The sequence below is a fragment of the Lathamus discolor genome, chromosome 2 (genome assembly GCF_037157495.1).
Source record: "Lathamus discolor isolate bLatDis1 chromosome 2, bLatDis1.hap1, whole genome shotgun sequence".
Taxonomy (NCBI): domain Eukaryota; kingdom Metazoa; phylum Chordata; class Aves; order Psittaciformes; family Psittacidae; genus Lathamus; species Lathamus discolor.
Genome location: NC_088885.1, coordinates 55,007,226 through 55,027,321, shown reverse-complemented (window position 1 = coordinate 55,027,321; position 20,096 = coordinate 55,007,226). Strand labels below are relative to the sequence as shown.

General features: G+C 49.1%; 1 protein-coding gene across 3 annotated transcripts; it reads right to left on the bottom strand.

The window, feature by feature from the left end:
- Positions 1–4,741: 4,741 nt before the first annotated feature.
- Positions 4,742–13,663, bottom strand: LOC136008088 (solute carrier family 22 member 13-like). Of its 3 annotated transcripts, none has more exons than XM_065666873.1 (11): positions 10,978–13,663; positions 9,683–9,786; positions 8,781–8,935; positions 8,495–8,663; positions 8,019–8,139; positions 7,439–7,533; positions 6,742–6,956; positions 5,871–5,979; positions 5,505–5,729; positions 5,288–5,380; positions 4,742–5,192 (listed from the first exon to the last, which is right to left on the bottom strand). In XM_065666873.1, coding segments are annotated over exons 1-11 (1,659 nt in total). In that variant the 5' UTR covers positions 11,350–13,663; the 3' UTR covers positions 4,742–5,191. The 3 variants fall into 3 exon arrangements, with proteins under 3 accessions (XP_065522945.1, XP_065522946.1, XP_065522947.1); XM_065666874.1 differs by having other exon boundaries at positions 5,505–5,725; XM_065666875.1 differs by lacking the exons at positions 8,495–8,663; positions 8,781–8,935.
- Positions 13,664–20,096: the final 6,433 nt, after the last annotated feature.

Genomic DNA, 20,096 nt, shown 5'->3' with positions numbered 1-20,096 from the left:
TGGTGTGGTCCAAAGGGTCCAGGGGTGGAGATTGTAATGGAATTACCTCTAAACTGTTGTAGCCTCATATTTGAGGTGTGTGTTATAGGAATTGCTGTAGCAGAAATCACCTGAACCCATGGAGGACAAGCCTTCCTTGAAGCAGTGCAAGCATGGCAGTGACCTGACCTGAGCTGGCTTCAGTGCCTAATAACTCGGTTAAACACACCACCTCTTCTGTCCTTATGAGTGACCACCGTAACAGATGGAGCCCAAAGTCATGAACTGCATGAACTTGATGGACATTCTGTGGACATTTCTGGACATTTTACAGGGATGGTCACCATCAAGCATGTGTCTTCCCAAGTAACCATTAGGTGTGATGGAACCCTCCTCTCCTGGGAATGGCTGAACACCCACCTGATGATGGGAAGTGGTGAATGAATTCCGTGTTTTGCTGTTCTTGTCTGCAGAGCTTTTGCTTTACTATTAAACTGTCTTTGTCTCAACCCATGAGTTTTCTCACTTCTATTATTCTGATTCTTTCCCCCATCCCACCAGAGGGGAGTGAGCGAGCGGCTGTGTGGGGCTGAGTTGCCAGCTGGCGTTAAACCATGACAAAGGGGAAAAAGAAAGCAAATGGGGTGGAGGCATCATTGTCTCTTTCTTTTTCCTGTCCTGTCTCCAGGAACGTGAGGCTCTGAATCTTGTCCAAGTGAGACACCTGCTAGGGGACTGAAAAGACTTGCAGCAGGGTACTGTGCTCACTAAGGAGAAAGCCAGAGCAGATGCAACACTGAAAACAATCTCACACTTGCAAGAGGGAGTGATTTCTTTTCAGTGTCTAGCATGATTTCCTCACCCTCTCTTAAAAACACTCCTTTTTATTTATTTATCTGTTACATTGGAGACACACAGCTGAGAAAAGAAGATGGGATGGGAGAAACAGCAAGCAGTGAGCAAGGATGCCCAACAGGCAGCAGAATTTCTGCTCTTAGTGCTGGTGGCTTTGAATTAGAGCGTGTCATGATGCTTTGTGCACGGAAAATTGTGCTGTTGGGCTGTGGTGTAGGACTACATTAATTTGTCTGTTCCAGGAAACTGAGACATATTGTAGCAGTTGGTCTCTTAGAATGTCGTGCAAATCTTTCTGGGAACTATCAAGTCTATTCCACCCTGTTCTAGGCCATTTTTTCTTGCTATACCTATTTCTGTCTCTGCATGGTTTAGGACCACTTTTGTCTTGTACTATAAAGAAACAGTGTGCGCTGTTCCTGTGCTCCCTCTTATCTCCTGTCCCTGGAGATGACTTACCACTGGGTTGGTACAGACGAAGCCCAGAAGTTACACAGTGGTGATGTTCCAGCTTTGCCTGTATGCAGCTCTAAGGAAGTGTAAAAAAGCTTTTAAATTCTTACCCTTGCTATCGTGCCTGCATGTTTTCCACGGATCAGAGTAACTCACAGATATGCACTTTGCTGAAGACAGTTTTGGATAAAATTAGTGGCACATCACAATACCCCACCAGGAGGGGCTGCCTGCTTTCCAAACGGTTTGCTGAAGTGCTCCCGTTCTTTGGCCATGAGGATAAAGGAGCTCGGTCCTTTGCCCAAGGGCACTCTTTCCTTGGAGAAGGCTGTGGGCTGCTTCCTTCTAGCTTTTATAGAAAATAAGGCATTCGGGGTAAAGGCTGAGGGAAGATGTCCTGGGTTCAGCAGTTGCAGTCATTTTTCTCCTTCTTAGTAGCTGGTGCAGTGCTGTGGTTTTGACTTTCAGCCTGGGAACAGCGCTGATAACACCGATGTTTTTAGTTGTTGCTCAGTAATGTTTACTCTGACCAAGGACTTTGTGAGCCTCATGCTCTGCCAGGGAGGAGGGGAAGCTGGGAGGAAGCAGAGACAGGACACCTGACCCAAATTAACCAGAGAGGTATTCCTTACCACAGTATGGCATGCCCACTATATGAACTGGGGGCAGTTAGCTGGAAGGGTTAGATCACAGCTCAGTCAGGCTGGGTACCAGTCGGCGTGTGGTGAGCGGTTGTATTCTCTTCCCTTGTTATTTCACTTATCATTATTATTGGTGGCAGCAGCAGTGGTTTGTGTTACACCTTAGTTACTGGACTGCTTCTATCTCAACCCATGGGAGTTACATTCTTTTGATTCTCCTCCCCATCCCTCCGAGAACGGGGGGAGGAAGGGGAGGGGGAGGAGGGAGTGAGCGAAGGGCTGCGTGGCTCTGAATTACTGGCTGGGCTTAAACCACGACAGAAGAGATTGGAGCAAAATGCTCCAAGATGTTGAGTGAACCACAACTCCTTTGGGGAGTTCTGCTCTGATGCTGTTTCAGCCAGCTTCATAAATAAAGGTGTCCAATCACATCTGAAGTACTTCCGCTTCCACCTCATTTGTGCCTCCAGCAGAATGAAGATCAATTTCATCTTCTCTGTTTTAGACCACTGCACCTGATCGGTTTGAAGACCACTTTTGGCTGAAGAGTACCTGAATAGCTTGATACATGACTGTTTTGACTTATGACTGTTTTGACCAGCTCAGCAGAAATAGGAGGTTGTTCAATGGTTTTACTTTATCTTATCGTCGCTGCTACCTGGGCCACACGTGGTCTTGCAGTCTAATAAATAGAGCTCACAGCAGAGTTGACCTAGGTGTGGTGGCATAATGTATGAGAATGCAAACACACTTTTGCACTCATACAATGGGATGTTTTGGGCTCTTATCATGATAAGGTTATGGACAAAGGGTAAAAAGTGCCTCAGGTGACCTGAAAGGATAACTAAGGGAAAGAGGACGACTCTATAGCCCAGGGGAGGGAGACAAAAGCTTGAACAGAATGTGAGGACAAAATGGGGTAACAAGATTTAACTAGGAAATGCAGATGCAAGACCTTAGTACAGTGGCTTACCAAGCCACTACTAGAGGGCCAGTTGTGGGAAGGTGCTGAAGTGGTGAGCAAATGCCAGGGGCACTGTGAAGTGTTTGCTAAGGCATATCAGTAAATATCCAAGTCTTCTTCAGGCCCTCCTATATCATACATAGGAGTGAAGCCCTGCTCCTGCACTTACACCCTCACTTATATTTGTCTGTGTCCAGGTCATAACTTCTGGACCTCCTTGGAGGAGACCCAGGTTCTATGATTTTATGTATCACAACATCCCCCACTGCTGAAGAAGCCAGTCAGGAGGGGCCAGAGTTGTTTAAGGCATGCAGGGGCAGCAGAGCCTGGCCTCCCCTGTTCCCTGAGGTGAGGACCTATGGAGTGAAACAGCCCTTCCTGTTGCCAGAGGAACCCCACAGGGACCACTGTGACAATCAGCGCATCCTTGGTGACAATGACATCAACAAACCATGCTGCGACCCTGACTTCTGGACATCAGATGATGTCCTGGACCTTGCATTTTGACTGGAGGACATTGTCCTCTTCTTCCTCTTGCTGGGAAGTCCCCAGGTCCATGACCAGAGCAAAGCTTGCAGGAAGGGATCCAGCAGGGAATGGCTGAGGAGGTGAAGAGAAGCAGCATTAATGCTCATTTCTTGACTCTGCAATGAATCATGGAATTGTAGAGCCATGGAATCATCCAGGTTCGAAAGGACCTTTAAGATCATTGAGTCCAACCATTAACCTAACACGGCCAAGTCCAGCATTAATCCCCGTCCCTAAGTGCCCCATCTACATGTCTTTTAAATACCTTCATGGATGGTGACTTCACCACCACCCTGAGCAGCCCGTTCCAGTGCTTGACAACACTTTTGATGAAGGAATTTTTCCTTATATCCAATCTAAACTTTCCCTGGCGCAACCAGGGCCTGTTTGCTCTTGTCCTATCACTTGTTACTGACACCCACCTTGCTACAACCTCCTTTCAGGCAGCTGCAGAGAGTGATAAAGTCTCCCCTGAGACTCCTTTTCTCCAGGCCAAACAACCCCAGTTCCCTCAGCTCCCCTCACGAGACTTGTGCTCCAGAGCTTTCATCAGCTTCTTTGCCCTTCAGTGCCAAAGCCCAGATCCTGCAAATGCCCTGCCCTATCTGCAGCCATGGCCAGGTCCTATGTAAAACTGGGGAGATTTTGTGCACCGAAGACAAAACACAAAATGAGTATCACCTCCAAGCATGCTTGGCCTGCACTTGGGACTCCCCAGCCTTCAAACTACCATTTACTACAGCACAAAGCAGTCAGAAACAAAAAGGTGCTACAAACCTGAGTGACCAGCCTTCTTCTTTGACCAAGAGTAGCGCTGTGGTTTGAAGAGATAGCTGCGTGAAAAGGTGCTAAATATATTCTCTGCTTGCGGACAAGTAGGGCAGGAGAGGAAGCCACCCTTCTTTTTCTTTCGTGTGACACTGGATGACACTGTGGTGTAAACTACTGGGGGTGAACGGGCAGCAGCCAACCAAGGTCACTGTTAAAGGCTGACCATGAGTGGGGAGAGCAGTCCAGATGTCCACTTGGTTTAACTGTGTCGTGGTTTAAACCCAGCTGGCGACTAAGAATTACAGCGTACACCACACAATTCGGGAAGCTTCCACAGCTGCTGGTAAAGAAATATAAAACATCCATCTGAAGACTTGGAAATAAAAAAGTCCTAATTGAACTCAGTCATTCTGCTCTGTTTCTGCATTGTTTGTGGCTGATGGAAACAAAACACGTTTCCATCTGCGTGCTAAATTACAGACTTGCAATTTCTGTGTAGAAAACACTCCAGAGCCAATAGCAGTTACAAAGGCCAACTGTGAAACAGTAGGAAAAAAAAGTCAACACCATTTATTATTCACATATTGCATTACAAGTGTCTCTTATCAAACTCGGAGTATAATTTATACTATTCATGGAGAAACTCAACTTCAACACCACATAGAAAGAAAAGCTAAATACGTGTGTGACAGGGCTGCAGTGACATCCTGATCAAATGCGGAGGCTCGGACCGACGACCCGAGCGACTAGTGCAGGAGGGACACAGCCCGGCGCTCGCTTGCCCAGTACTACCACTCTACTGGCGATTCTTTATTGCTGTAAAACACGACAGGGATGGTTCCACGGGTACCAGTTTGCAAAGGACCGGGAGACACGTCGGGAGGACTCACGCAGCCAGGCATAACAGACTGGGCTTCAGGAACAGGTTGAAGCGCATTGTTTCCAAACGCAGAGTGACACACATCTCCTCTCCCTCTGATCACAAACATTTTGTTGATCATCTGAAAGACCAGTTTCCAGACAGCAATGCCTCATGGGTCTGCTTCAAGAAAGATTGGATTAGACAAGACCTTTTCGTATGTGCCTGTCCATTCACCATTTGCTCTCCGAGATTTTGTAGTTGTCCTTCGCCAAGTCTACCCCAGCCTCGGTGGTGCCTGTCTTGGACAAAGTTTCCAGACTCCTGTTGCTGAAGACAAGGAGAGAGGAAGAGATGATACGGTTTCCATCCTGGTTTCTGACCTATTCCCTTTGCCTTGAATGTGCACCTCTGTACTATTTTTGCCTTACAGTCAAGAGCTCCAAGTACCTACCTTGTCTGGGGAGCTGCCTGCTTGATGTCCTCCAGCCCCATGTCATCCGCCAGGTCTGTGCCGCGGGTCTCGGGCAGCAGGAAGCAGAGCAGCCCCACCACCACGGTGACGCTGCCAAAGACGGCCATGGGGATGGCCAGGTGGTACTGCTGCAGCAGCAGCAACAGGGGCACAATGATCCCCGCCAGCCGCGCCGACATCGAGCACAGCCCCACGCCGGTCTGCCTGGGGAGCGAGGGGCAGTGCGAGGGGTGGATGGGGGGCACTGTCCCATGGGGCACCATGGGCTGAGTGCGGCCATGGGGACAAGCGGGCACTGCCACCAGCCATGGCAGGGGGGAGCTCTGGTGCATGGGGAGACCTCACCTGACGACCGTGGGGAAGAGCTCTGCGGAGTAGACGTAAGAGGTGGAGAAGGAGGCTGTGGCTGTAAGCTTGCCAATGGTGGCCAGGACCGTGGTCGCCACGGGCTGGTCTGAAGGGAGGAGGAGAGACCTACATTGTGATCTCCATGGATAAGGTTCAGTTGGGAAGAAAATTCTCTGCAGTGGGATTTATTAGGCAGCCCTTTCTAATGGGCTTACCAAGCAAATCTACCACCTAACCCATTGGAAATCATTCCTAGCACACCCTTGTCTGGAAAATACCATCTGCATAACTGGCAAAGAGAACCCTGACAATGGGAAATTCCTAAATCTGCAACTGGATTAAGCCACTGAGCGACTACAGGTCTTCAGGGAGCACTCAATTGGAAATATCACGTTCATGAGCTTTAAAGTGTAGTCCAGCCCCTCGCTTTCCTTCAGCATCATTCACAGCACTTAGCACAGCAACAGGGGTGAGGGTCTAGACTGTGGCAATGTGTAGGCAGAAACAGGTACGGGTGAGGGGGGCATTTGCTTTTCCTCTTTGTCTAAAGAAGGGAGACATGGTGGCTTTTAAAACTCCTCCTCTGCTACACCCTCCTGAGAGGAGGTGGTGGTGTCTAGTGGTTGGTGGTGTACAATGGACACTGCCTGCCAAGGGCTGGGAGCTGCTGAAGGACTAGGCATAGCTCTGAAGGAGGAGAAAGCCATGCAGAGAGGAAGCCAGCACACAGGGAGCGCAGCCCCTCGGGCTCAGGCCCTGTTAGTGAGTGTGGGTCTGTGGCCAGCCGGGCCGGGAAGATGGATCTGAACTAGGACAGAGCTGGCTGGGGCTCTGCCCGGCTGTGCTCTCGGGATATGAAACTGTTCACCTTCAGGGATGCCAGTGATGATGAGACACATCAGGCCAGACAACAGCAGGAGAACAGCCTGGGTTTTCTTCCTCCCAAACCACTGCAGCAGGAAAATGCAGGAATATCGAGCTGGTAACTCTACCGCTCCAAAGGCAAGCTGTGTCAGGTAGACGTTCAGACCAAAACCTGACACATTAAGGCTCAGCCCATAGTAGACAAGGCTGTCTGCAAACCTGAAATTAAAGCGGAATAGAACATGTAGCCAGGTGTATTATCTAGGGGTTTATCCTCGAAAACAAGGGTGGTCAGACCATACATAACGTATTCAAACTCCCAGAAATCTCTGTCTTCTAGTCACCATCTGTGACAATTCTGTGGGACATAATTACATGAGATAACACAGATCCCCACATGGTCAGTAACTTTTACACTGCACCCACAACTTCTATGGGGACAGAAAAATACCCCAAGTCCTAGAGGTAGCCAAAAACTCCAGCCTTTCTCACAAAACCCACAGAATTGTGAACAATCAGCCTCTGCCCATGCCCAGAAGAGGTAGATCTGGTTCAGTATGGGGAGACACAAAGACGGCAGATGAACACGAAGTCATAAATGTGACCCCAAAAATCAAATGAAGTGAATTCACAGTTCTTGTCAACCCTTAATCTCTTCTTCCCCTAGAAGCTTGGGAAGAGGGGACCAGGACACATCTTACCAGGTGCAGTTAATGATTAAAGTCACCTTCCGCAGGTGCGTCTCCCGAAAGAGATCCAGAGTGCTTCCAGGCTTGGGCTGAGTCTCGGGCTTCAGCTGCCAGATGCAGAAAGGCAGAGTCAGAGCAGGCAAAGGAAACCCCTGACGGGCTCCTTTCCATCTGCAGACAAAGGAAAGCCCCAGCGGGACAGGCCTGTGACCCTGAACTGCTCTGGGAGGGCAGGAGGCTCACTGGGGCTGTGCTCTGGGTGCCCAGGGCACTGCTTTGGTGAGCAAGAGGTTCCTGGGCACGAACATCTCCGAAGTGCAGGGCTTTGGGGTGGGCAAGGAGGTGACCCCCTTCGGGCATTTGTGTGTGGGAAACCAGAGACTGAACCGAGACCTCGTGCTCGTCACCAACAGCAGCTGAGCCTCTTCCCTGAGCTTGTCTTGGTGCAGCGCAGCTGAAGCTGGAGTCACCCACATCCATCCCCAAATCATCCCCAGTGGCCATGGAAGGGTGTCCATGGGATAAACCCTAGCTCCAGGGCTGCTGCGAGCACAAGCGCAGAGGAAAGCAGCTCTGCAGCCCCTGCAGGTACCTGCTCCAGGAGCTCCGGCGGGAGGGTGCGCTTGTTGATGGATGCTGCCTTCTGAAGGACCTTCTTAGCTTCTTCTATCCTGCCTTTTATCACCAGCCACCGAGCGGACTCTGGGAGCACCCTGCCAAGGGGATGAAATGCAGAGATGCTACCGCGACCTGCTGGGTTTCCCCACAGCCCACCTCCCTGTTACCACCTCCAGCAAGTATTTGGCATCACATGTGATGGGTAGGGTCTAAACACCTTCTTGTGTCAGGTTTTCCAGGCCTACCTACATTTAGGTCTCAAAAGCCATATTTGAAGACCTGGAGCGAAGATGATGTTCCAAGGAGATGTAGAGGTCTGCAGAAGTCCCTTCATCACCTGTACTCTAATGGGGAAGACCCAGCCTGCTCCTGAGCTGACACCTCCTCACTGCCACCCTTCACACCCGCTGCTCTCATGTCTTCAGGAAGCTCTGCCCTGCTCTTGCTTACCAGATGTAGAAGAAAAGAGCAAACACAGGAGCAGATCCTGCAATCTGCAGCAGCCTCCAGTTGCGAATACCGTAACTCAAGCCAGCCAAAATCATCTGACCGATGGCGAAGCAGCAGTGAGTAATAAGCACTGCCTTTGGCCGGTGGGAGACACCGACCCATTCTGTAGCTGAGAAGAAGAATGAAAGTTCAGGGTCACCCTTTTCAAAACATGAAGCACTATCTTTTGTTGTTGCATCTTGCGAGGCCATGTCTTTCTGCCTCAGGGCAAGAGCATCCTACTCACCCAGCGCCAAGGCAATAATCATAATTCCTGCCTCCGCAGCCCCCACAACACATCTGAAGGCCATGTACACATAGAAATGGGGCACAAAAGCGATTGCTACACCAAACAAGCCACGGATGAGTAAGCCGATTAGAAATACAGGCCGACGGCCTATTCTGTGGAAGAAGAGGGAAGACACCGTTGGCATCTGGAGAGATCCCATGGGGATGGGAAGAGCCTAGGTGGAATACAAAGTTCTTTAAGAACCATTCGCACCAGAGGAGATTTGACATCCATGTGAGCGAAACTCCTTTATATGTTCCCAGACATAACCGGCCAAAAAAAAGGGACATCTCTACTTCAGAACCACCGCAGTGCTACCAAAGGCAAAGCAGATGCTGTGAAAGGAACCAGCCCTTGAAGGACCCTCAAGTCCTCTCTCTTGAAAACTGAAACGGACTGTGTTGTTGGCTCCGCTATGGAGCACCCTGCACACATGCTGTGCCTTTCTCCCTTCCATGTCCCCTCCGTGGCCATGCCCTCTAAGGAGCTGAGGACTTTGGTCCAGGTCACCATAAGCTGAGCAGAGCAACAGGAAAGAGAGAGACGCAGTCTGGTTAACATAGGTGAAGGTGGGTCCAACTCTGTGCCCAAATTCAGGTTTCTGGGGTTCCTGGAGACACTCTTGGGTAGCTAAGACACCTGCTGGGGCTAGAACTGTGATTCCTGAGAGATTCCCTCGTAAGGCTGTATCTACTTCCTTCTCTTGTCAGCCCTCAGGCATCTACAGACATATCAGGGGGCCCCTTGCTCAGGCAAGGAGGGAGTAGTTCATGCTCAAGTGCATGGACATCCTGAACTCTTAACTGGTCTGTCCCTGGGTGCTGGACAATAACCCTGGGAAGGCGTTTGTGTTTCCTCACCTGTCACTCAGTGGCCCGAAGATGATGGATCCTAGGAGAAGCCCCAGCATGTAGATGGACTGGGAGATGTCATTCAGGTCCTTTCTGTCACACACCAGGTCAAACTGGAGGAAGAAAACACAGCAGCTTTTGCTCTTGACAAACTCCAGCTGCTTTCTGAGGGTTGGCAGCCCTTCTGGTTCATGGTGGATCCAGGAGGTAGGTGCCTGAGCTCTTGCTCCAGCCCTTGGGAGCAGAGAACCCACCGACAAAGACATAAACCTCCATGGTGTTTACATAGAACACAGACCAGTGGTCGGACAAGCATATGAAGTGCTCAGCCCACCTCTTCATTGTGGTGCACATCTCTCGTGTGCTGGGACCTGTAGGACTCCCCTCCAGCCTGGGAATCCTCAAGGGATCCTCCTGGTTGGCAAGTTTTGCTTAAAGTATGACCCTGGGGCAAGAGTCCTGGTAGCTTTCCCTCTGGCTGCAAAGGCAGGGCAGGGTGGAAGGAGGAGGAGGGCAGTGTTGTTTTCTCTCATAAGGGAGGACTGGTGCAGGAGTGGCAACCAGGAGTGGCTGCCGAGAAGCTTCTAAAGAAGCTGGATGTGAAATGGCCACAGTGCTCCAGGGGCCCCAAGGAGACTTTGTAAATGCCAGAGGCTGGCCTCTCTCCTCTGGTTTCAGCTCAGAGGAAGGAACTTGTGAGGAAGTCCTGGAGCTGGGAGTGAGGAAAGGAGGGAGGGAGGGAGAACTGAGGGAAGGTGAGATGGGAACAGAGGTCCAGACAGGGAGGAGTTGGGGATGTTGACGGACAGAGCCTTTGCTCAACTGTCTGGTCCATGAAATGTCTTGTTACAGCCCTCAGTGTCTCTGAAGGCCCCAGAAATATCACTGACAAGCCCTTGGAAGGTAAATATCTTTCATGGAAAAGGTGATATAAGGAGAATCAGGCTACGAAATAAGGGAAATTGTGGAAGGGAGACTCAGAATGTCACTCCAGGCAAGACACATCATGGGTTCAAGGACCTGGTTACTGGAAAGGGGAGGGATGGTGGGCAGAGCATGTGCTGGACTCACACCCCCATGGCCTCTGCCTAAGGCCCCCCTGTGCATCCACATCATGGTCCTCCTGCAATGGCCTCCCAGTTATTAAGGCTGCAGTCTGTGTGATGGAGCCAAGGTCCCCCAGTGCCTGGTGTAAATCTCAGTCTGACTGCACCATAGCTGGCATTGGCTTACCAAACTACAGGACAGGATATGCCCATCCTTTCCCTTCCACATCCCCGGCACATCAAAAGGCAATTACAGACCTCAGTCAGCAGGGATGGTGCTTGTGCTGAGGGGTACACCCAGCCACTGCGGCACTTCTCCGTGGCGTTCAGGCCATAAGCCACGATGGAGTCGAGGTCCCAGTCCACCGGTGAGTACATGGAGCACTGCTCATACGCCCCATCCGCATCCCGGGGCAGAGTGAGGTTCAGCTGCTCTTCCTCCGTCAGGTTGGGGCCAATGGCACGGATCCAGCTGGTGTTGCAGTGATGAGGCTCATCCAGAACCATGAACACTTGGCCAATCATTTGGAAAGGATTAAGAAGTAGGGAGATGGAGATGAGCAGTACCAGCAATTTCTGATACAGCCCAAACTCCCCCAGAGCACTTATGAAGTCTCCAGATTCAGTCATGGTGACTACATCTGTGGATAGGCTGCACGAGGGCACATTGCTTAAATAGACAATTATTAATGTTTAAACTATGTAAGCACTAAACTCCTAATCAGGTGTGATAAATTTAGCACTTGTATCAGCACATTTGTCTGCTAAGATGGTACATTGCAGTCTTCCTGGGTGTACTTTGTCACCAGCCATTCCCTCCCTGTTCTTGGTGTTAGAACAAAGGTGCCAGAGCATTGCCAGTCTTGTGAGCAGCATGGGGACAGCTTGTCTTACCCCAGCTCAGGCTGTCTTCCCAGGCCTCCTAAAAGCAACTGCGATGCAGTGCAAGGCTTTTTCCTGAGATGGGGAATTCTGACTCTGCAAGTCAGAAATTTTCCTAACTGTGGTAAAGCAAACAGAGTAAATTTGCTGCTCTCGTTAATGGCCTGATGGATACATAGCCCATTCTGGAGACTGTAGGAATACAAAGCAGGAAAACACTTCTCTGGGCCAGGAAATACCGCTGGTACTCATGCAGACTTCACCTTGACAGCTGTGTCCCAAGCTGTCAGTTTTAATTTGCCCTATGTAGAAACCTTGGTTAGTCTTAAAACTGGACATAAACTACAGTGTTTTGAGGAGAATCTTGAAACAGATTTGGCTTAGAGAGTACCCTTAAGAAAAGCAGAGCAAGTTATGCACACAGACATACAGAGCACACAGGATTTGGGGATAAGAAACGACACCAGCTTGGCTTTGCTCGAGGTTCTGATGTCACTTGAAAAGGAGATGATTGACCTGATTTCTGCTGCACACCTGAGCTGCTGCCTGGACAGCCTCCCAGAGTGGTTTGTGTCTTTATTCACTGAAACTGGATAGCCAGATCGTTCTCAGTGTATGAAATCTGGTGTGTAATTTGACAAAGGTGTCCTGGCTGCTTTCACCAGAGCTATAAGGACACTGTCCTGCTCACTTCATGTCTTCTCTCAAATTCTTTGCCCTTCAATCTCAGCACAGATAGTATGTCTGAGCCTGCAGCAAAGTTACTGAAGGATCACACAAGTCTGGGTTGGTGTTTCATGAGTGGGTATGGTGTGCTCATCGAACTGGGCAGAGGGGTAGCAGACAGGATCTTAAAACATTACTCCTTGATCTGGGGTGGGAGAGGGAGGTCATACTGATGAATGCCATTGGGAGTAAAGGAAGAAATGAGTAAAGTTTACTTGAAGTTGTGCAAATTCACACCAGCGATGTGCACATATCACGTGTTTGCATCACATAACCAGACATATCACTGGGCTCTGGATCCACATCAGTGGATGAGAGAACTTGCTATTATTCAGAGGCATGCCTTGAATAAGAAGTTGAGCTAAACAACCTCCAGAGGTTCCTTTTGCCCTAAAACCACCTCTGGCCATGTCGTGGGATGACTTGGCCAAGGAGATCCACTGTGGCAGAAACATTGTGGCCCTGTCCTGATGAACTGGGAGTAGGTGCCTTTTCCATCAGTGTACAACAAAGCTGAAGTCTTCCAGCTTACCCCATTGTGTGCGGCTCATGGTTTTCCCCTCCCACTCCTCAGTCACCATCATGTCCTGTGGAAAAGAGGTCAGATTCTGACTATAAAACCTCCCTGGTGGTGACCCAGACACGACTGCAGCCTCATGCGATAATGCGGATGTGACTTCTTGAGGGTGTTCTTCCTAATGTTACCAGACAGACTCTTCTGAAGCCTTGGGAAAGCTTCAGTCGTTTGTAAACTCTGTCACCCTAAGATGACATTTCTCCTGAAAAGACATTGTTCTTATGACTGTCTTCATCATCTGTGGCTGAGTGGGTCAGTCCTACATGGTGCTAATTAGAGGGCAGATTTGGCCTCTTCAGGAACCTGCTTAGTAATGTTCCATGGGATATAACCCTAGAGGGCAGGGGGGCCCAAGACTGTTGGTTGATATTCAAGGATCACCTGCTACAAGCTCAAGAGTGTTGCATCCCAACTAGACGGAAGTGCAGCAGGAGGGCCAGGAGACCTCCTTGGATGGATAAGGAGCTGCTGAGGAAACTCAGAGGGAAAAAAGAGGCTTATAAAAGGTGGAAGCAAGGACAGGTGGCCTGGGAAGAATACAGGGATGTTGTTTGGGAAGCTAGGGACCAGGTTAGGAAAGCTAAGGCCCAGCTAGAATTAAACTTGACTACGGATGTTAAAGATAACAGGAAGGGATTCTATAGGTACATTGAAATAAAAGACAGACTAGGGACAGCAATGGGCCCCCTCCGGAAGCTATCGGGAGAACTGGTTACCCTGGAGTTGGAGAAGGCTGAGGTTCTGAATGACTTCTTTGCCTCAGTCTTCACTGGCAAAGGCTCTGACCACACCACCCAAGTCTTGGAAGGCAGACGCAGGGACTGTGAGAATGAAGACCTTGGGCCCACTGTAGGAGAGGATCTGGTTTGAAACCATCTTAAGAACCTGAACATGCACAAGTCCATGGGACCTGATGAAATCCATCCATGGGTCCTGAAGGAGCTGGCGAATGAAGTTGCTAAGCCACTGGCCATCATATTTGAAAAATCACGGCAGTCAGGTGAAGTTCCCAATGACTGGAAAAAGGGAAATATAACCCCCATTCTCAAGAAGGGGAAAATGGAAGACCTGGGGAATTACAGACCAGTCAGTCTCACCTCTGTGCCTGGCAAAATCTTGGAGCACATTCTCCTGGAAGGCATGCTAAGGCACATGAAAAACAACAAGGTGCTTGGTGACAGCCAGCATGGCTTCACTAAGGGCAAATCCTGCCTGACCAATTTGGTGGCCTTCTATGATGGGGCTACGGAACTGATGGACAGAGGTAGAGCAGCTGATGTCATCTACCTGGGCTTGTGCAAAGCCTTCGATACTGTCCCACACAACATCCTTGTCTCTAAACTGGAGAGACATCAATTTGATGGATGGACCACTCGGTGGATAAAGAACTGACTGGATGGCCGCACACAAAGAGTTGTGGTCAATGGCTCGATGTCTGGCTGGAGATCAGTAACGAGTTGAGTCCCTCAGGGATTAGTGCTGGGACCAGTCTTGTTCAACATCTTCATTGCTGACATGGGCAGTGGGATTGAGTGTGCCCTCAGCAAGTTTGCTGATGACACCAAGCTGTGTGGTTCGGTTGATACGCTGGAGGGAAGGGATGCCATCCAGAGGGACCTTGACATGCTTGTGAGGTGGGCTGATGCCAGCCTTATGAAGTTCAACCATGACAAGTGCAAGGTCCTGCACCTGGGTCGGAGCAATCCCAGGCACAGCTACAGACTGGGCAGAGAAGAGATTCAGAGCGGCCCTGCAGAGAAGGACTTGAGGGTGTTGGCCGATGAGAAAATGAGCCAGCTTCAGTGTGCGCTCGCAGCCCAGAAAGCCAACCGTATCCTGGGCTGCATCAAAAGGAGCGTGACCAGCAGGTCGAAGGAGGTGATCCTGCCCCTCTACTCTGCTCTCGGGAGACCTCACTTGGAGCATTGTGTGCAGTTCTGGTGTCCTCAACATAAAAAGGACATGGAACTGCTGGAACAAGTCCAGAGGAGGCCCACGAGGATGATCAGGGGACTGGAGCACCTCCCGTATGAAGACAGGCTGAGAAAGTTGGGGCTTTTCAGCCTGGAGAAGAGAAGGCTGCGTGGAGACTCATAGCAGCCTTCCAGTATCTGAAGGGGGCCTTTAGGGATGCTGGGGAGGGACTCTTCATTAGGGACTGTAGTGACAGGACAAGGGGTAATGGGTTAAAACTTAAACAGGGGAAGTTTAGGTTGGAGATAAGGAGGAAATTCTTTACTGTTAGGGTTGCTCATGGCAGGGGGGTTGGAACTAGATGATCTCAAGGTCCTTTCCAACCCTAACTTTTCTACAATTCTATGATTCTATCTCAGGGACAAGGGCTGGGTCAGCCCTGCAAATTCTGTTTCCTGGAGCCCCACTGCTAGAGTTTCTGTTTGTATTTCCCCTTTTCCAACAGTATTGCCCTGGAGGATTATTAACACTTGAAAAACCTCTTGAAAATGGAAAAGCCTCTATCAGAGGGTGTGACAAATCATCAGGTCTCAGGAAAGACAGCTAGAAAGCCTGTACGTTGATGTACAAATGTCAAGGACTAAGGGGAAAGGAGAGGAAGCATCCAAAAGAGCAGCGCAGAAAGAGAAACCATTTCCTGTGGAAGGAGGCATCAATGCCTAATGAATGACTTGGCTTTTATCTTACATAGCTCTGGACATCAGGAGTGGCTGTGGCTGGACACCTGTATGTTGGGGTAATTGCGGCTAGAACAGATTTGTATCCACCAGCTGTGGTGCTCCTGCATTTTCCCTCTTCCTCTGAGTGCTGGCAGAGTATCTGCCAACTTTTCCCACCGCTTCAATGAAAGGTGCTTGATCCTTGAAAGTCTTGAGCTCTGTCCTGGGTTCAGCAGTAGCAGACATTTTTCTCCTCCTTAGTAGCTGGTGCAGCGCTGTGGTTTTGACTTTCAGCCTGGGAACAGCGCTGATAACACCCATGTTTTTAGTTGTTGCTCAGTAATGTTTGCTCTGACCGAGGACTTTCTGAGCCTCATGCTCTGCCAGGGAGGAGGGGAGGCCGGGAGGAAGCTGAGACAGGACACCTGACCTAAACTAGCCAAAGAGGTATTCCATACCACAGCACGTCATGCCCAGGATTTAAAACTGGGGGCAGTTAACCAGAAGGGTTAGATCACTGCTCAGTTGGGCTGGGTATCGGTTGGTGGGTGGTGAGAGGGGGGAAGAAGCGGGGTGGGGGTGAGCGAGCAAGCTGCTGCCTGATTCTGGGTTGTCAGCTGGGCTTAAACTACGACAGTTCTTTTTGCCACCCAACGTGGGGCACGAAGGGTTGAGATGACAACAGATCTGACCAGAGTGTGCCTGATTGTATTTGTGATAAGCACTCACTGTTTTAGATTAATAGTCACTCGTCACAGTGCTGATCTATTGGCTCTCAAAGTTCTTGCTCTTGATCTTGGAGTTTCAGCTTGCTGTACCTTTCTTACAGCCGGTATTTGCTGTCTTAGTGTTTATCAGCTGGGGGGCTTGAGCTAAGGTTCTTGTTTCACTGTACTTTATGGCAATGACTTGTAACACAATAGACTCATTGAGCATGAAACTGATCTGGCTTGCGTTCCCAGTGTGGTCACCACTTCTGTACTTTGGGAGGTATATAATAGAAGAGCTTAGCAATTACACATCTTTTTTCCCCTTCTCAGGTGGTCAGCCTATGAGGGAGACATTCCCACACACCCTAGTGACAAGTACAGCAGCTACTCAAACTCCGACCACAGCAGACAGTGCAGCTACTCCAGCTCCAAGCACAGCAGCTACACCAGCCCCAGTGACAAGTACAGCAGCACCAGTTGAGAGTTCTGAAGGCTTTGAATGGCCTTTGGGTACCCTTGGAACCTGGCAGCTGATTGTGGTGGGGATCAGCATGCTGGCACACACACAGAATGTGTTTTGCCCACGACCATTTTGCCTGATATTGAAAGTTAAGTGGAGTTGGGTTTGGGTCTTGTATAGGGTTAGACGACAATATAGGAGGACCACCAAGAGATTTTCCCCAACCTGGACACTCATAAGTGGCAGGGTGTGTGGGGCAGTATGGGCAAGTATCTAGTCCACTGGGCCCCTCCAGTGCTTTGGAAGCATCGGAGATGGAAGGCAGCTGTATGGAGTCCCCGACAACAAGTTGCAGAAACTGCTGAATTATTTTGAGCCTGGTGGGCCCATGACACTTCAGACCATCAGGGCAGAGATGCAACATACAGATGGACTTCTGATCGAGGGGTGGACTTAGGAATGGACACTATTGCCCAGGTTATTCATGAGTGTGAAATACGCTGCAATTAAGCAAGCCGAATGGTTAAAGCCTGTTTGGTATGGAGGATGATGGCTGAAAATGGTACAAATGATGGTACAAATATAGGGAGGCCTGGCAGACTGACTATATCGCGCTCTCTCGCCTGCTCTAAAGGACACTTACAAGAGATGTAGCTCAACATCATGGACCAGATGAACTCAGCAGCTTTATAGGGATTGGTCCATGCACTAAGGAATGATATCTCTCTCTGTGTGTGTGGATGTGTGTATATATATATATATATATATATGAGACAAGAGTGATAGTCTATTGAAAACTGTGGTATCTGAGCACGATGTGAATGGTATGGAATAAGGGGTGGATACTGTCCTGGGTTCAGCAGCTGCAGTCATTTTTCTCCTTCGCAGTAGCTGTTGCAGCGCTGTGGTTTTGACTTTCAGCCTGAGAACAGCGCTGATAAAGCCGATGGTTTCAGTTGTTGCTCAGTAATGTTTACTCTGACCAAGGACTTTGTGAGCCTCATGCTCTGCCAGGGAGGAGGGGAGGCCGGGAGGAAGCAGAGACAGGACACCTGACCCAAACTGACCAAAGAGGTATTCCATACCACAGCACGTCATGCCCAGGATTTAAAACTGGGGGCAGTTAACCGGAAGGGTTAGATCACTGCTCAGTTGGGCTGGGTATCGGTTGGTGGGTGGTGAGTGGTTGTATTCTCTCCCCTTGCTATTTCTCTTATTATTATTGGTGGTAGCAGTAGCGGTTTGTGTTATACCTTAGTTACTGGGCTGTTCTGATCTGAATGGGTGGGAGTCACGTTCTGTTGATTCTCCTCCCCATCCCTCAGGGAGTGGGGGGAGGAAGCAAGAGGGTGGGGAGGGGGTGGAGTGAGCAAGTGGCTGAGTGGTTCTGGGTTGCTGGCTGGGCTTAAACCATGGCAAGGTCTCATTTCTCCATCTCTAAGTTCAGCTTGACCATGTTTCAGGCAGGGCTGTGAGTTGACAGCACTTTTGTCACAAGTCTCATGCCCCATCCCAAGGTGAGACCAACTTCAGCATCTAAGGAATCACGAAACTTCGAAGTTTCATGACGCTTATCTTCTCCCTGATTAGTGTTGACTGAGCAGTCTCTCTGCACAGATGCAGTCATGAAGCAGCTTAATTCCTCCAGCAGATTGGAGAGACCCAGGGTTGTTTTGGCACTGGGAAGGCAGGGAGGTTGTTTTTCATTAAAAAAATTAATTATATAGACTTTTTCACCTTTTTTTTTTTTTTTTTTTTTTTTTTAACAGAGAGATGATCAAAACAGAGGAAATGCTATGCTCCACGATCCTTTCCATAATACATGTGTTCTTGCTTTGACCCTCTGAAGCTTCTGGTGAGTTGTTTATTATCATCATTAGTATAATAGTTAACTCCTATAACAATTTTGTTTTGGCAATCAGGGACGGTCAGAGTGCAGGGAGAGTATGTAGAAATGTCCCCACACCCCAAGACTTTGAGAGATCTGGGTTCCCTTTCCTCCCCTGCCTTTCTGCCTCTGTGACCTTGGCAAAGTAATTTCACTTACCTTTGCTCATCATTGCTAAATGAAGCTAATGATGGCACCCTTCTATGTGAAGCAGTTTTGTAGTCTATTGAAGTCAAAATATAATGGAGTGAGGTATCACTATTATTAAGGGTAGGCAAGCCACCCACTAAAAAAGTGCCTGATTCATCATGGATTGGATTTATCTCTGGATGTACAAATGTAGTTGTCTATATGTGAAATAGATACCTAAGGTTGCACTGTAGTTAGTGGAGACGGATTGACACAGTCTCGAGAGCTGCTAGCTATTTGAAGGTAGTTGTCTGTTCTAGGGTGGGCTGAATCACTCCCCAGACCGTACTTATTAATTCTCCATTGACTCTGATGTGGGCTTAAGCATCTGATATCTCTATAGCAAACACCTAATCTCTAATATCGCAGACAGCTAAACCTGATTTGGAAACAAATCTTCATCCTACAGCCTCAGCCTTTTTGAGGTTGCATTTTACTTATGCACTTGTGGCCAAGGATTTGGTTCCCTCCTGATAATGACATTCTCTTCTTGTCTGAGTTTCTAGCTCTTGATTAGCTTATTGCTCACGGCTCACGGCTTGCTGGTTGGACCTCTTCAGGGCTCTGTCTCCGCTCTGCCATGTAGACTGTGGCCATGCAGACATCCTCTGAGGCACTTTGGTGGTAGATTGTATGGAAGATCCCTTCTGCAGAAGACCTCCAGGTGCAGGGAATGGAGTGCTGATTAGTTTCTCCTTGGAGGTTCCTCACAGTAAAGGGAGATCTTAGGTTTAGCTCCTCAAGTCATTAAAAGATCAGCCTATATGCAACTGAATTTGTCTTGTGCCAGAGGAGTGGGGGATTTCTAAACTGGTTTCATGAACCGATTTGTGTCCTAAACCAGCTAACTTGTGCTGCAGGGGTGGGTGTTTCTTTTAGTCTTTTTTTCCAACTATATAAAGAACTCCTGGTCTAAAAGGCCATCACTTAACACATTTGGGTCTTCAGAAGAGAGACATTCATAATCTTCAAATCCTGATGTTTTTTTGTTTCTGTTCATTTTTTTAGGAGCCTCCTGGATCATTTTGGTTAAATCAACACCAAAAGGGTCAAAGATACCCTGAGTACAGGTTTCAGAAGCATGATTGGTCAACATGTGCATTAGGGGAAAATTATCTTCCTGCATAGAGAGATGCTTGTTTGTTGAGCCTTCAGCACTGAGAACCCATCCAAATGTATCTTCTGCTGCCTTTGGAGCTTGGCACTGTAGATCCAGCTGCTGCAGCAGTGCACAGCTCTGGATCCCTTCTGGGTCTCTAATATTAATCTCACTCTGTCCAGCAAGAAGCAGGGGACTGGAGGTGTCCCACAG